General features: G+C 45.0%; 1 protein-coding gene across 1 annotated transcript in view; it reads left to right on the plus strand.

Annotated features, from left to right (window-relative positions):
* The first annotated feature begins 4,080 nt into the window (after positions 1-4,080).
* Positions 4,081-16,209, plus strand: part of CLNK (cytokine dependent hematopoietic cell linker) — a 64,195-nt gene continuing 52,066 nt past the window's right edge. Inside the window, exons 1-4 of the mRNA XM_043556989.1 lie at positions 4,081-4,113; positions 5,076-5,220; positions 6,655-6,761; positions 12,254-12,299. Coding sequence (XP_043412924.1) covers positions 4,081-4,113; positions 5,076-5,220; positions 6,655-6,761; positions 12,254-12,299 — 331 coding nt within the window. The remainder of the gene's footprint in view (positions 4,114-5,075; positions 5,221-6,654; positions 6,762-12,253; positions 12,300-16,209) is intronic.

The following is a 16,209-nucleotide window of genomic DNA, read 5'->3' on the forward strand; positions in this document are numbered from 1 at the left end:
CTCCCCTACCTGCTTGTTGGTCTTTGAAATTTACAAAGCGAGCGTCTTTTTGTCAACCAAGGGACTTGGCGAATTTAAAAACAACAACATGGGGCGCCTGGGTGGCTCGGTCGGTTGAGCTTCCGACTTGAGCTCAGGTCGTGGTCTCGCAGTTCCTGGGTTCAAGCCCCACGTCGGGCTCCGTGCTGACAGCTCAGAGCCTGGATGGAGCCTGCTTCAGATTCTGTGTCTCCCTCTCTCTCTGCCCTTCTCCTGCTCTCTCTCTCTCTCTCTCTCTCAGAAATAAATAAACATAAAAAAAATTTTTAATGGAAACCCTGGAATCGTTCTAAATATTCAATAGGAAAAAAAAACCATTGAATATATTATGACATATTCATATTATGAAGCCATTAAGAATATTTACAAAGCAGTTTCATAATGGAATAAAATTTAAAATTTATAACATGAACTCAGCTATCTAAAGTTATAATTTTATTGTTAAATTGTATATAATTAATTTTTTAATTTTTTTTAATGTTTATTTTTGAGAAACAGAGAGACACAGAGAGTGAGTGGGGGAGGGGCAGAGAGAGAGGGAGACACAGAATCCAAAGCAGGCTCCAGGCTCTGAGCTGTCCGCACAGAGCCCAACGCAGCGCTTGAATTCACAGACCGTGAGATCATGACCTGTGCCAAAGTGGGACGCTCAACTGACTGAGCCACCCAGGCACCCCAAATTGTATATAATTTAAATAGTTCTAACTAACATATCTAGAGATAGATATGTTATATCTGTAGATAGGATATAGGGACTAGGTAGAGATAGATGAGAGACAGAAAGAGAGAGAGAATCTGCCTGTAAAATCTTTGGTTCTTTATTGTTTGACATACTTTTTTAAGAATCAAATTGAAGCTATGGATGGTCACCCCAGGACACACACACACACACACACACAATATCAATCAATCAATCACAAAATATTTTATAAAGTGGGAGGTTTATGGACAGAAAACAGGAGTTTTTAGTAAAGATCCCTTGCGATTGGCAGTACATAGATAGTAGACAGATTAATGGATAAATAGATGTAACTCATTATATTTAAAATAAAATTCTAAGGTGCCTGGATGGCTCACTCAGTTAAGCATCTAACTCTTGATTTAGACTCAGGTCATGATCCCATGGCCAGGGGGATCAAGCCCCAAGTCAGGCTCCCCACTAAGCATGGAGCCTACTTGGGATTCTCTCTCTCCCTCTCTCTCTCTGCCCCTCTCCTGCTTGCGCACATGCTCTCTCTCTCTCAAAATAAAATAAACATTTAAAAATAAATAAAATTAAATTAAAATAAAATAAAATAAAATAAAATAAAATAAAATAAAATAAAAATAAAATTCTGCCTCTTTCTCATTCCGGAAAGAGATAAACCAAAATATTTATATTTGGTTCTGGGAGCAAGCTTCTCCGGGTCTGGCATGGATGGTTCCTGTCCCTCCTGGTGTCCCTCTGTGCCCTGCCCCACAAAGTCTAGCAAGGCAACTAGATTAAAGATGGACCCCGTCTCAGATTCTTCCAGCAGGTCCAAGATTTCCCAAAGAGACTGCGCTCTGCGAGGTCTTGGTGGTTGCCATAACAGTATATAAATGATGCCCTTGCAACAAATGTCCAGCGGTCAAATCCCTAAAGAGGTTGCTTCAGTTCAGAACTCACTTCTGTATTCACTTCCCAGGGAGAACATCTCAGCCACCTCCCCACGCGCCCCTCCCCCCCCATGTAGCCAGGTCACTTGTGACATGCCCTTGGGTTCCCCTCCTGTCAGCTTTGCTTTGCCCTGGGTGCTCCGCTCTACTGAAACGCATTACATCATCTAGAGGAAAGGGATCTACCATGTCCTGAGCTCCTGTCATGGGCAGGTGTCAAAGTAGAATCTTTATATACTTTTTACCCAATTAATCTCTGACTACAATCAAATAAAGTAGGTTTAGCCTACTCGTAAATCTCCAATTTACAGATTGAGCATGCGAGTCAGGGGGGTTAAGTAAACCTCCCCCCGGTCATAAAGTGAGCCCACAGTTTAGATCTGGAAGTGGGTGGCTCCATCCTGGGTCCATGCTGTCCCTGGGCAGACCAGTCCTCCCTGGTTTCCCCATCCAAGAATTCCCAGTCTAAGCCCTGCTTGCCTCCAGAGACCAGACCAAGGAGACGGGGTTTCATAGCTGTAATGCCTGGTTGCTAGGGGCACAGTATCAATACAACCGTGCAAACGGCCCTACTCGAACTAAGCTCAGTGACTTCACCTCTTTCCTTTGGGTCACCAAGCTCTCCACTTCTATCCTGTTCCTGCTCCCAGGTCACTGTGCTGGTCCCTGGTCTCTTGCACCTGAGCTCCTTGAATGTTATAACTTCATAACTTGCCCGAGTCCTCAGTTCTTGCAGGACTCAAGCCTCACTCTCCTTCTAGGAGTGTGTGGGTGGGAATCAAGGGCAGCACGCTGTGTCTTCAGGGAGCTCACCTCCTTCTTTACTCCGTCCTGGGGAGAACACGAACTTACTAAATTGCATTCTGCACCCTCGCATCAAATAAGCAGTTTCAAAGTAGAGCCCCAAAAGCCTTCCAGACAAGGGCCTGGTGAGTCCCCACGGCACTGCTGCTTGGCCGAAAATAGGGCCCATCGTGGACATTGTCTTTACTTTTACCAAACTGCTTTGATAGAGCAATGACAGCAGAAGTCATACACTTGGCCTGGGGCTGGTAAGCAACCAGAGAACTGGAATAATAAGAGATGGAATTCAAAACGCAAGCCTCTAGGGGTGCCTGAGTGGCTCAGTCTGTTGGCCATCGACTTCGGCTCAGGTCATGATCTTGAGGTTGTGAGTTCAAGCCCCGTGTCAGGCCCTATGCTGACAGCTCAGAGCCTGGAGCCTGCTTCGGATTCTGTGTCTCCTTCTCTCTCCACTCCTTCCCTGTTTGCTCTCTCTCTCTCTCTCTCTCTCTCAAAAATAAGTAAACATTTAAAAAATCTTAAAAATATGTATAAATAAATAAAATGCAAGCTTTTAATTCCATGTCCATCCACTATAATAAAACCACCCCCTGGATTGTTGTACTAATATAACAAAACAAAGTACATAAAGTGCGTAGCACGTATACAGCCCTCAACAAATGTTAGAGAGGCTTTAAGAGGAGAACTGGTGGCCTTGCTTTATCTCTGAATTTCTTCAATTGCCATTATTATATGGCAGTCACAGAAATATTTATAACTACTATTTATTTTTCTTAATTTTTAATGTTTATTTTTGAGAGAGAGACAGAGCACAAGAAGGGGAGGGGCAGAGAGAGAGAGAGAGGGAGACATAGAATCCGAAGCAGGCTCTAGGCTCCGAGCTGTCAACACAGAGCCTGACCTGGGGCTCAAACTCACGAGTGGTGAGATCACGACCTGAGCCAAAGTCGACTGAGCCACCCAGGCACCCCTATAGCTACTGTTTATTGAGTCAGTTCTCACCACCCAGCATTTTGCTCAAAGTTTTACCTGTTTTGTCTCATTTAACTTCTAGTTGCCAAAGTCACTCTATAACTATGGGTACTTGTATTCGTGGGTGTGTAGAGAATCATCTCATTCAAACATAAATTTGAAGTGGCCTCTAACAAAGATGTCTCGGTCACTGGAGAAATTACAGTATCAATGAAAATTTTTAAATCATACTCAAGAAATAATTACACCCTAAATCTAGGTAAAATCTGTTATTTTATGTACCTGCTTAGTTAATAAGCCTATATGAAGAATCTACTATGTGCAAAAGAAAGAAAAAAAGAAAGGAAGATGAAAGAGAGAAAGAAAAAAAGAAAGAAAGAAAGAAAGAAGAAAAGAAAAGAAAGGAAAGGAAAGGAAAAGAAAAGAAAGCCAGATATAGTTAAACTATAAAGCAGGAACTTTAAGTCTTTAATCTTTGACTACAAAGTAATTGGGAGTCCAGAGAAAGTTAGTGTGCTGCCCAAGTCACATAGTGTGGCAGAGATTGGCTGGGAAGAAAGGCTCTCTCCAGGGTAACAAAGGAACTTAACAAACTCGGGATCTGAGCCCAGGCTCCCACGGTTCGCCATGGCGCTAACTGGTTCAAAGGCAGAATCATGGGTGTGGCGACACAAGAAATGCCCCAGATTCTTCGCCCTTCATCTCGGGCTCAGAACGATTTGAATACCTGGTGTCAGGTTCCGGTGTGGATGTGCTCAAAGACCTAGCACTGCCCAGCAATGGCACCGAGGACCTGTGTGTGGCTTTCAGAAGCCACCATTCCCAGTTTCTATATATGTAAAAGAAAGATATAGGCTCTCACATTTGAGGGCTGTGCTGGGGGCTACGCATGAAAATCTCTCATAACGGGACCTATTATTCATAGTCATAGCCATTTGGAGTCTGAGTGGAACGAGGGATCTTACTGTATGAAAGATCACGGAAATTAGTGTCCGATCTGAGACACGGCACAGTGCTGAATTCAGGTCCCAACACACAGGTGCAGATTCCAGAATTTCTTTGAGGACGATTACATCTCTTGCCAAGGGGTACCCCATCCTGCCATCCCCAGTGTTCAGACTCGGAGCTCATTACTACTGTGTAGAAATACAACTGAAACTTGTGTGTTGATCGTGTATCCTGACACCTTGCTGAATTGCTTATTGGCTCTAATAATTTTTTAGTGGGTTCCTTGGAATTTTCTACATACACGATCATATCACCTGCAAGTAGATCCCTTTTCTGCTTGGAGGGGCTCGTGTGATTACCATCGGGCCACTCAGGTGCTTCAGGATAATCTTCCTATTTTAAAGACAGCTGGTTAGACATCTTAATTGCACCCTCAGTGTCCCTTCACAGCAGCCCCCAGATTCTTTGATTGAATAACCAAGGATGGGAATATGTGAGGACATCTTCAGGATTCTGCCTACCCCGAGACTTTAACTGCCCCAGACCCCAGCCTCTGAAATGTTTCACCCCCAGCTCAGAGAATCTGTACCACTCCCCTCGCTAGCACCGCAGCCTGCAACCTTTGTCACGACCGTACCTTCCCTTGACTTACTCAAATGTTCCCTCCTGCGTAGGAAAGAAAGTCTGCTGCAACGGGCCTGGAGGGAGCAAAAGACCTCAGAGATGGCGACTATGAAGACCCAGAACTTCGTATGGTAGAGGCAGGGCGAACGATAAAAATTTTACCAGCCAGGCCTATAAAGGAATCTGAATATGCAGGTAACATCTGGGGCCTAAAGTCCGAGAATGCACGTCCATGATGCGACGCGGCACAGTAATTAGAGCCGATTCTGAATGAAACAACTCTATGAAAATCCTGCCTCCGTGGCTTCCTAACTGTGGGACCTCGAGCGAGCCTATAGAAACCATTCTCTCTACTTGAAAGTAGTGTTCGTGGTAACACAACTTACCCTCCAAGGGTTCTTTCGATTTCTCACCAGGGGCACAGAGTCAGAGCTCTATAGCTATCGGTTGTTATTATCAAGATGCTCTTTTTGAGTCCCGGGAACAATGGAGGAGCACAGCAGGGAGAGGGTGGACAGGCAGGGCCGTGGGCGGCATGGGAAGTGTTAACACAGAGCTTGCATAATGAGCAGCAGGGCGAAAGGGAAGGATTTTGAACTTGGTTGACTCGTTTTGCAGGTAGCCAGCGTAGACGTAGCACCAGGACCTAGCAGCAGAGCTCAGCTTTTTTTTTTTTTTTTTTTTTTTTTTAATGTTCAACGTTTATTTATTTTTGGGACAGAGAGAGACAGAGCATGAACGGGGGAGGGGCAGAGAGAGAGGGAGACACAGAATCGGAAACAGGCTCCAGGCTCTGAGCCATCAGCCCAGAGCCCGACGCGGGGCTCGAACTCACGGACCGCGAGATCGTGACCTGGCTGAAGTCGGACGCTTAACCGACTGCGCCACCCAGGCGCCCCAGAGCTCAGCTTTTTAAGAGTAAGGAAGACATAATTTCCCATCCACCCTTGCGCCTTTCTAACTGGGGCACCCCGGGCGGCCTTCACAAGCTCTCTGAATCGTGGATATAGCGCAGGGCTGTAAGGGAAAAGAGGAAGTACTTGTGATTTCTGAGGGCCCGGCCCACGGAAAAGAGTCTACAGAAGCTCCTCTGGAAAGAACCACCTTGGAAATAGCGATGAAACCCCTTTTTTTCATCCACTCAACAAGCGATTACCGAGTGCGTATCTGCAGGGTGCAGTTACCGTGTTAGGAAGGATCACGCGACACAAAGACAAAGCATGATCCACACTCTCAGGAAGGTCACAGCCTAGAGGCAGATGCAGAAAGACCAACAGATAAATATGAAAGGGTGAGGTGTATAATATAGAAAGGAGAAACGAAGGGTGGGTGTTGGTGGGTGGGATCCGGGAAGATTTGCGAAGGTCATGACACAACACAGAGCTCGAAGGGAGGGCAGGAGTTTCCAGGGGCTGAGAGAGTGAAGGGTGTTCAAGTCCAGACTCTGGGCTTTGGACCACACCCTCCTCCTCCTCAGGCTTCGGTCTCCTAATCTACCCAGTGGAAGAACTTCTTTCCTCATGCCTAGGTCGTAGGCATTCAACACGTTTGTCGATGCGCACGTATTTTGTACATTGCGATGTGCTGAATCTACGTAGGGTATGACTTTGAATTTTTCTCTTTTCACAGATACGCGCTATTTCAAGGATATGATGGACACTCCCTTTTCCTTGGACGCCCAGCCCTCCGTCCCCATGGAGGGCCAACACTGGCACACACGGATGGGGCTGGAAGAAGTGAGTAAAGGCTTGACTGTATGAACCAAACGTGGGCAGGGCAATTCCTGGCAGCCAGGGGCGTCCCCATCACTCATTCCCAAGGCATCTTGCGAGGTTATGAGCAAAGTGGGCTCAGTGAGGTGCAGGGGAACCGGCTCAGACCCCTACTGAGATCATGGTCCTGGAGAATGAGCACCAAGAAGGGAGGAGAACTTGCACCTGGGAAGGTTTTCTGTGAGGCATCAGGGTGAGGAATTTTCACAGGCATCGCTCGTCCCCTGATGCTGGTCCCCTTTTCCAGAAGCAGAGTTTGAAATCAGACCTTGTTAATAATAATATATCATTTTGCCCAGATTGCAGGCCTGATGTTGCCTGCTGGTAAGTGAGCGGTAAGAAGTAAGTCAAACGTCTCTGAGCCCCTTTGTGACCTCGTGCATTAAACAGGAATAAAAATCCCTACTGTGCTTTACTTCAAAAGTCTGTTTGGAAACCACAAACAAGAAATCCATGAAAAAAAAATCCTGTAAATACAAATGCTCTACACACATATATAGAATTTCATTTTTATTATTTTTTTATTAAAATTTTTTTAATGTTTATTTCTGAGACAGAGAGAGATAGAGCATGAGTGGGGGAGGGGCAGAGAGAGAGGGAGACACAGAATCCAAAGCAGGCTCCAGGCTCCGAGCTGTCAGCACAGAGCCAGACGTGGAGCTCGAACTCACCAACCGTGAGATCATGACCTGAGTTGAAGTCAGTCGCTCAACCGACTGAGCCACCCAGGCGCCCCTAGAATTTCATTTTTAATAATGCTTTTGCTAATGCTTCTTTCCTTAATGCAGAAATGCATAAAATACGAATGAATCACCCATGGAGTTGCAGGGCAATCAGTCATGGCACCGTGCTAGATTTCATGTCTGTATTCTCTGGGCAGATATATTCCATGCAAGAAAGTCCCTGCGTAGAATATCTGCCTTTTTTCCTTTTCCTATCAAGTTCTGGTTATAAAATAATTTCCCATGTGATAATCAAGTATTAACAGCATAATCTTTTGAGATATATCATACCCCATTATGGGATTTTTAATTATTGTACTTAACCATTGAGTGAAAACATTTTAAAGGCTTTGGTACACATGATGAAATTTCTTTCCTGAAAAATGGTTTCAACTGACCCTCCCAAAAGCCCGATATGAGAATGTGCACCTCACAGGACTCCCACCAAAACTGGCTATTACTTTACTAATCATATTTTAAAGGGACTTCAGTGTTCTGTTCTTTTTTCATTTGTGCCACGTTTATTAGTGAATGCGAGCATGCTTTTAAATATTTATGGCGCATTCTTCCTTGTGCATTATTTGTTCACACTGTCTATCTATTTAACTTGAGGGCTTCTGTTAATATTGATAAGCAAAGGAAAGTACAAATATTACCACGCCATGCCATTTACCCAGAGCACATCCAGTAGACTTTGAGAGAGCAAGAGGAGGGATGAAATATTGAACACTTCTGCCTTACACAGGCACAAAGCTGAATTTTAATCATTCATTCAACAAATTCATTCAAGAAATATGTGTTGTGTGTCTGCCACGGACCAGACACAGTGATAACCTCTGGTATGCATTGGTAAATAACCAAAGCCCTGCGCTCATGAAACTTACATACTGGTGGGAGGAGACTGGTAATAAACAAATAAACAAATAATAGGCAATATGTTAAGTAACAGTGCTTTGAAAAAAAGAAAAAAAACAATTAAAGCAGGGTAAGGGTAGTCAAGGAAGGTGTTCCCGAACAGAGACAAGAATGAATGAATGACACTTAATCCTTAAAATGCCCTTGCAAGGTGAGCATTCTAAGCCCCATTCTATCAGCTCCAACTTTTATGAGCTCTTTGCGCCTCTTACCCTCTCGGAGCATTTATTATCTTAGCTATAAAATCTCATCACTATTAGGATAGTCCATACAGAGCACAGTGTCTAGCATGAAGCTGTCAGTCACTAGATACCAGCTCCTTGAGGTACAGGAAACATTTTGGCCCCAGCATCTGACACAGTACCATTTTGTAAGAGGATCCCAAGAGATATTGGTTACATGGAGGAAAATGAATGCACAAATGGATCCTCAATCTTTTGAAGGGAATCTTGAAATAGGAGTAGCCGTTTCATAAACAAAGAGACCCAGGCTGGATTTCTGTGCACATGGAACCCCTTTTTCAGCCTGGTCTTCCAAGTTCTCAGGTGAATATTTGCTGCTATCAGCAAGATCTGCCACTGGGGCAGCCGCAAAGGGGCAGTTTGACAGGGAGGAAGACGTTTCAGGCACAAAGCACATTCAGAGAACAGTAAGAATTTTAGAGCAACTGGACCAAGGGCTGACGACACAGATTCTGGTCTGGTTATGAAAGAATGGAGAATGTTCACATAAAAAGCTGAGCTTCCCTTTCCCCCCAAAAATCACTGATACATTCCCCTTTATATGTAAGTATGCCTTGATGAGAAGAAAAAATTTGTAAGATAATTCTCGTGGGAGTTTTTAAACCCACTATGCCAGAATTTGAGGTTCCATTCTTATTACCGCGTACTTCCTTCATAATATCTCGGTAGCTTTCTGTTACAATACGGATTTCTTCCTTTAGCTACATCACTTCGCAAGTGGAACTATCATCTCCACATATCGAGTCAAGCAAAAGCATGTGAGGAAAAGGATACGGGAGATCAGCACACTTGACCGGGGCGGGGGGGGGAGGGTTGTCTTATAAATTAAGTCAAGACTTGGCTCAGTTCAGATAAGGAGGGAATTTTACTTCTATAATCAATGCTTGAGTAATCACGTTTTTATGAGAAGCAGATTACATTTTTCATTATAGCCTCATTCTCAAGAATTAATTCTTACTAGTTCTGCACATTTATGTTAAGATTTAACTATCTGTGAAAGGGATCTTCCATAATCCTGACAGAGGCCAGCTCCTAGCTACCACTGTCTTAAACCACTAAGCCGCTGCTCATGCTTCCATTTATTGAGCATTTGCTGTGTACCAAGCACTGTGTTCAACAATGGGGATGCATGAACCAGTGCTCACCATCTAATGGGGGAGGCAGTGGCCCAAACTGGCAGTTCCAACATTCCCAACGTAATGTCAAATGCTAAGACAGAGGTGAGTGTGGTTCAAAGAATCCACAACACTTAGCCCAGCTAGAGGCTTTTGAGAAGCCTTCTGGAGGAAGCAACGCACAGCAGTATGTGACACATTGCATGGTCATCAGTGGTTCTCATCAGGGACCATTTTGCCCCCTAGGGAACACCCGGCAGTGTCCAGGGACAGGTAGGTTGTCCAGACGGGAGGAATGCTACTGACATCTAATGGTAGAGAACAGGGATCTGCTAAGCATCCTACATTACATAGGAATTACCCACAGCAAGGAATTATCCAGCGCCAACTCTCAATGGTGCTGAAGTTGGGAAATCCGTGTTATAATTAAACCTGTGATATAATACGTTATAATATGTTGTGAACTCAGACCTATGTGCATGGATGAGTCCTTTAGAACCTTTATTCCTCTTTTTCCCTCACAATCTAGCATCGATGCAGGTTTATAGTAGGCATTAATACATATTTATCTGATAGGAAAATGGGAGTAGCCCCTAGGGAGGGGCAGAAAATATTCCTGGCCCTGGAATCCTATACTAATTCCATCAGAGGGCACTCACTGCTGGGGGAGATGCAAGGCAAAGAAACCGTCTCACGCAAAGTGGATCGAAGTGTCCAAAGACACAAAATTAATTTGGCCACCAAAAGGAGAAAGTGCAGGAATACTAAGGAAGCCCCATCCCTAAGACCAGAAGCACGCAGGGCCACCTAAGACAGAGACAACAGAGAACCTCTCCCATACCCATGACCTGGCTAGCAATGGCAAGTGGGCAAAAGTATTGAGAGACCCCCTCTGTAAGGCAGGCATGCAGGGGAGATTGAAAGAAAGCTGAGGGTGCAACGCTGAAAAACCCACTCAGCACCTGAGCCGCCACAGGGTGACCCTGAAGGAATAGGAAGCTTATGGATGATGGAGTGAAGGAGGCCATATCAATAGCAAAATCCAAATGACACTCAGCTCTTACTACACTGGCCAGCAGAAGGACCACACACTTTCCAGGCATATACTGTGGTTCAGCGTTGCACGGAGGAAAAGTAGACATTGAATATCAGAGGGTAAGAAGTAACAGGGGATTCAATGAGCCTTCCCCCACCCCATCCACCTTGGCTACCTCAACTTGATGCCAAAAGAAAGTAATACTAAGACCCTGTATTAGTCAGGTTCCTCTAGAAACAGAGGACATAGTAGACAGATGATGATGATGATGATTGATAGATAGATAGATAGATAGATAGATAATAGACAAAGACTAGACATAAAGTAGTGATTATGGAGGCTCAGTCCCATTATCTGCCTTCTGAAAGCCAGAGCTCCAGAAAAGCCAGTGGTATAAGTTCTAGTCTGAGTTCAAGGCCTGAGAACCAAGAGAACCAATGATGTAAATATCAGTCTAGGGCAGAAGACCAATATCTCAGCTCAACACTCAGGTACAAAGACAAAATTCTCCTTCCTTCTGCCTTTTTATTCTATCCAGGCCCCAACTGATTAACTGATGCGCATCCACATTGGGCAGGGCGATCTGCCGTAGTCTGCTAACTCAAATGGTAATCTTATCCGGAAACACCTTCACAGACACACCCGGAAATGCTGTTTAACCAGTTGTCTGGGCACCCTGTGGCCCTGTCAAGTTGCCACATATTGTTAACCATCATAGACCCCACTACTGACCTGGGCTTCAAGGCATTCAAAACACTGGGTATAATTATATTTTCATTTTTCCCTTCCTCACCCTCATGTCTAGCAGTTGTAGAGCCCTTAATGGTTCACCAAAGCCTTTAAAATTTTTAATAATGAAAGATAACAACTATTTAAATATCTTTGAAAAGCTAACAATTATTAAGCTTTTATTGGTGCCATCTTCTGTTCCGGGCACATCGCATGGGGTGTCTCACGTAATCGTCCCATCCTCGTCAGGTATCAGTACTTTTGTTACCTTAATTTCACAGATGAGGAAACTGAGGCTCAGAAGGTCAAGTGACTTGCCATGTCCTCACAGCCAGCATATGATGAAGGTGAAATCCCAGTACGGATCCACACAAAGCCACGCTCACATCTGCTTGCTTGATCCCTTTCATAATAAGGCTAATACCTTTCCACAGCTTCACGGCAACAAGAGGCAGGGTTGGATCTCAAACCCAAGTATTTTTAGGCCAGATACCACCTGAGGCCACTACACTGGTCACAGGCACAGCGGCACACATATTTACACGTATTTACATGTATTACCCTATACATATGGTGATCTCTAAGAATGGTGAATCCAGGAACTTATGCCTTGACCCTATGGGAATCTACACATCTGGCAACACATTAGATGTTAGCCACAACTGAAGAGATAATGGTGCCATGTTGCCTTCTACAGGTGAACAAACAAATTTCCAAGGATTCCAGAAGCCAACACGTTAAAGGTAAGGTCAAGTCACGAAGTTTGAAACACAAGCATATTTCTTTGCTCCCAAGCTCCTCTTGCATTTTGCTGGTGGTCACAGGCTAGCTTCAACAACGTGATCTATCGGACCATCCTTCATGAAATAACTAATTTCAGAAAGACCCTCACCCACCTGACGCCTTTTTACCGCCATACCTGATTGATGAAGAAATTGATTGTGAAAATTCATATTCCGTGGTTGTGCGGTCTCAGGAAGGAATTGCCTTGAAACATATGGGTTGCATTAAATATATAACTAAGTTATTTCTCCAAGCATATCCCCAGTAAAATCACAGGCTAGAAATCTAATTTTAAAACGTTGATTAATTCATATGAAAACAGATTTTAAAGCTTTAGGCAAAGCAACTCAATTTGGAGATGAAGATACAGGTAGGAAGCTGAAAGGAAATAATCAATTTCAGCAGTGCCGGAAGCACACATGGAGGACAGCCAAAGAAATTTAATTGGATCATACACATTATAGCTTCTCTCATCATTTTCCTTCTCCCTCTATCTTCTCTCACAATGTCCAACTGGGAACGAAGACAATTGCATGATTTACACTTCCCAGTACTTGAGAGGTACCAAACTCATCTTTTGTGTGTCTGATGCTATATTCTCTAACATATTATTAACATCACAGTTTCTTTCATGGGAAGGTGTAACAGTTAGGGTCCCAACAGGAAACAGATGGCACACCCAAATGAGGATAATTGAAGTAAGTTTATTTACAAAGGAACTATTTACTGAGGTGCGTGGGGTATAGGGATGATGTGGGAACTGGGGCTAATCGCAGGGGCATTGTCACCATCCTTAGGCCCAGAGGGATGAGAGGACAGTTACAGAAAAACAGAAGAAGAACGCCACCTTGAGAGGAGCAGTGACCATCAGCTGAGGGACACCACCGGCCCAACTGAGCCTCGTGGGAGGGAATTTAAAGGAACACATGCCCAACCTCCCTCTCCCTGAATTCCTGTGGGGACTTCCCAATGGCTGAACCCAACCAGAAAGAGAGGGCAGGGCAGCCGACATGTGATCAATGCTGGTTGGTCCCCAAGGATGGAGGTGAAGTGGGCAGGATAGAGAAGGAAGTGGGTGGATGGGCACAGAGAAAATACCCACAACAGGAAGCGTGGGGAAAGGAGCATCTGAAGTAGCAAAAACACAGGCTCTGCCACTCCCTTGCTGTGTGGCCTTAAGTAAGTCATCTAACCTTTCTGGGTCTTACTACCCTCCTCTTTAAAATGTGAAGTGGGCAGAAGTTTCATGACCATCCAATTCAGTAGCATTAACGGAGGCGGGAAACAATAGCTGTTCCCTAGTCCTTCTCTCCTCTCCATCCCGCACAGCCTGACAGACCCCTTTCGGTCCTACACTCCCACAACATAGGAGCTTCCACATCAGTGCCTCCTTAGTCCTTAAAAACGTCAGGACCTTCAACGTGCACAGCACTTGATTCAGAGCTCTTCTCCTTGAACTGATGTATTTCAGTCCCTAGAGACAGCAGGCGAATTGTGCGGACCAAGTATTTTCACACCTCTTGACAGAGAAAGGGACCAGAGCACACAGGGCTCCCGGATCAGACCGTAATCATTTGCTATACAAACGTTCCACATCGCACTAGACCCTTCATAGGCGTTACTGAGAAATGAGTCCTGGGGAGAGAGCAAAGAAATGGACCTCAAAATTCCTTTCTTGGTTACAGTTCACTAGAGACATCCAACTTCACTTCTGTGATGGCAGAACCTTCTTTGGCCATTATTCCAAACATCAACAGGTCTGTTTGCCTATGAACATGCTTTGAATCTCCATTATGACAAGTGGGTTGTGGGGAGCATTTGTCCCCATGCCACCAAGCAGTGCTCAGGCACCAGTGGGGTCTCTGACTCAACCCAAGAGGCACCACCACCCAGAGGCAGCATCAGATTCCACAAGTTAGGGGCTCGGGCCTGCAAGACCACCCCGACTTCAGATGCCAGTCACAAGCCCAGGTTGTCACCTATGTTCCTCACAGACCAGCAATAGACTGGAGGTTCCGATGACCCCCCCTTCTTAAGTTGCATTAATTTGCTAGAGAGGCTCATGGAACTCAGAGCAACATTTTACTCAGTAGATTACAGTCTGTAATAAAGGGACATGAGTCAGCGATAGCCAGATAAAAGACTTGCACAGGATACGACATGTGGGAAGGCATGTGGTGCTGGCATGGGTTTACCTCCAACCCAAAGTTCTCCGAACCCCATCCTTTTCGGTTTTTTATGGGGGCTTCATGACATTGGCATGATTGACCAATCACTAGGCATTGGTGAGTGAACTCAGACTCAATCTCCTCCCCCCTTCCTGCGGTGGGTGTGGGAGGTACTGAAAGTTCCAGCCCTCAAGTCACATGGTGGGCTACCCTCTGGAACCATCTTCGGGGGCAGTCCAAGAGTCACCTCCTTAACATAAGGAAAGAAACGTTACTAGAGTTCTCAGAACTTAGGAAATTCCAAGGGATTTATGCGCTCTGTGCCAGAATCCTGGGGACAAGGACCAAATACATATTTCTAATGATAATATAATACTGCGGGGTGCATGGTGGCTCAGTTGGTTAAGGGTCTGACTCTTGATTTTGGCTCAGGTTGATTTGGGCTCAGGTCGTGACCTCATAGTTTGTGACATGGTGTCCCGCATTGGACTCCACCCGACGGTTTTGAGCCTGCTTGGGATTCACTCTCTCTCCCTCTCTCTCTGCCCCTCCCCAGAGCTTGTGCATGCACTCTCTTTCTCTCTCTCAAACAAACGTTTTTATTTTTTCTTTTTTAACATTTATTTATTTTTGAGAGACAGACAGAGACAGAGCGTGAGCAGGGGAGGGGCAGAGAGAGAGGGAGACACAGAATCGGAAGCAGGCTCCAGGCTCTGAGCTGTCAGCACAGAGCCCGATGCGGGGCTCGAACCCACGAACCGTGAGATCATGACCTGAGCTGAAGTCGGACGCTTAACCGACTGAGCCACCCAGGCGCCCCTCAAACAAACGTTTTTTTTTTTTTTTTTAAATCACACTATTGCAACCACTCATGCATATATTTATCTATACTTGGCCTGAGCTCACAAAGATATTGGGGGGTAGTTAACAAAAACTTGCATAGTAAAAAAGAATTTAATAAAAATAAAATCCTAGGGAAAAATCTAGGTAGTCTATAATGCAAAGATAAAGATAAAATCCAGGAGGCACCTGGGTGGCCCAATTGGTTGAGCGTCCATCTTTGGCTCAGGTCATGATCTCCCGGTTCGTGGGTTCGAGCCCCACATCAGGCTCTCTGTCGTCAGCACAGAGCCGGCTTCAGATCCTCTGTCCCTTTCTCTCTCTCTCTGCGCCTCCCCCCTCAAGCACTCTCTCTCTCTCTGTCTCTCTCTCGCTCTCTCTCTCAAAATTGAAAAAAAAGATAAAATTCAGTATCCTCAGATACACATCACAGCATTCTATTAAAATTAAACCACCGGCTTGCCTCTCAGCTTTCTGGGAGTCTAAGCAAAAAAGGGGATCGTGCTTCTTTATGTGATATTAATTGCCCACGATAGAAAAGCAAACTAATTTCTAAGAAAACACAATAAGGACATCACTTTCAGAGTTATGTCAGTGCTGTCAATGTTATAGGGAAAGTAGGCTGACTTACGGGGACCGTGGCTGCAAAAATAGGACAAATTTTGGAAAGGAGACCCCCGCGTAGACTGCATACAAGATGTCAGGGAAAGCAGAGCTCCCAGACTTGAGGCGTATAGGGACAAGGGGGGAGATTCCGTGGAAAACTTCTCCAGGTAGAGTTATTTCCTTCACGTCCCTAATGGATGGCTCTCCACTACCACACCGAGCTCTACGGAACCATACCCCAAAACGCCCAGAGGGA

Source organism: Prionailurus bengalensis, chromosome B1, assembly GCF_016509475.1.
Source record: "Prionailurus bengalensis isolate Pbe53 chromosome B1, Fcat_Pben_1.1_paternal_pri, whole genome shotgun sequence".
Taxonomy (NCBI): domain Eukaryota; kingdom Metazoa; phylum Chordata; class Mammalia; order Carnivora; family Felidae; genus Prionailurus; species Prionailurus bengalensis.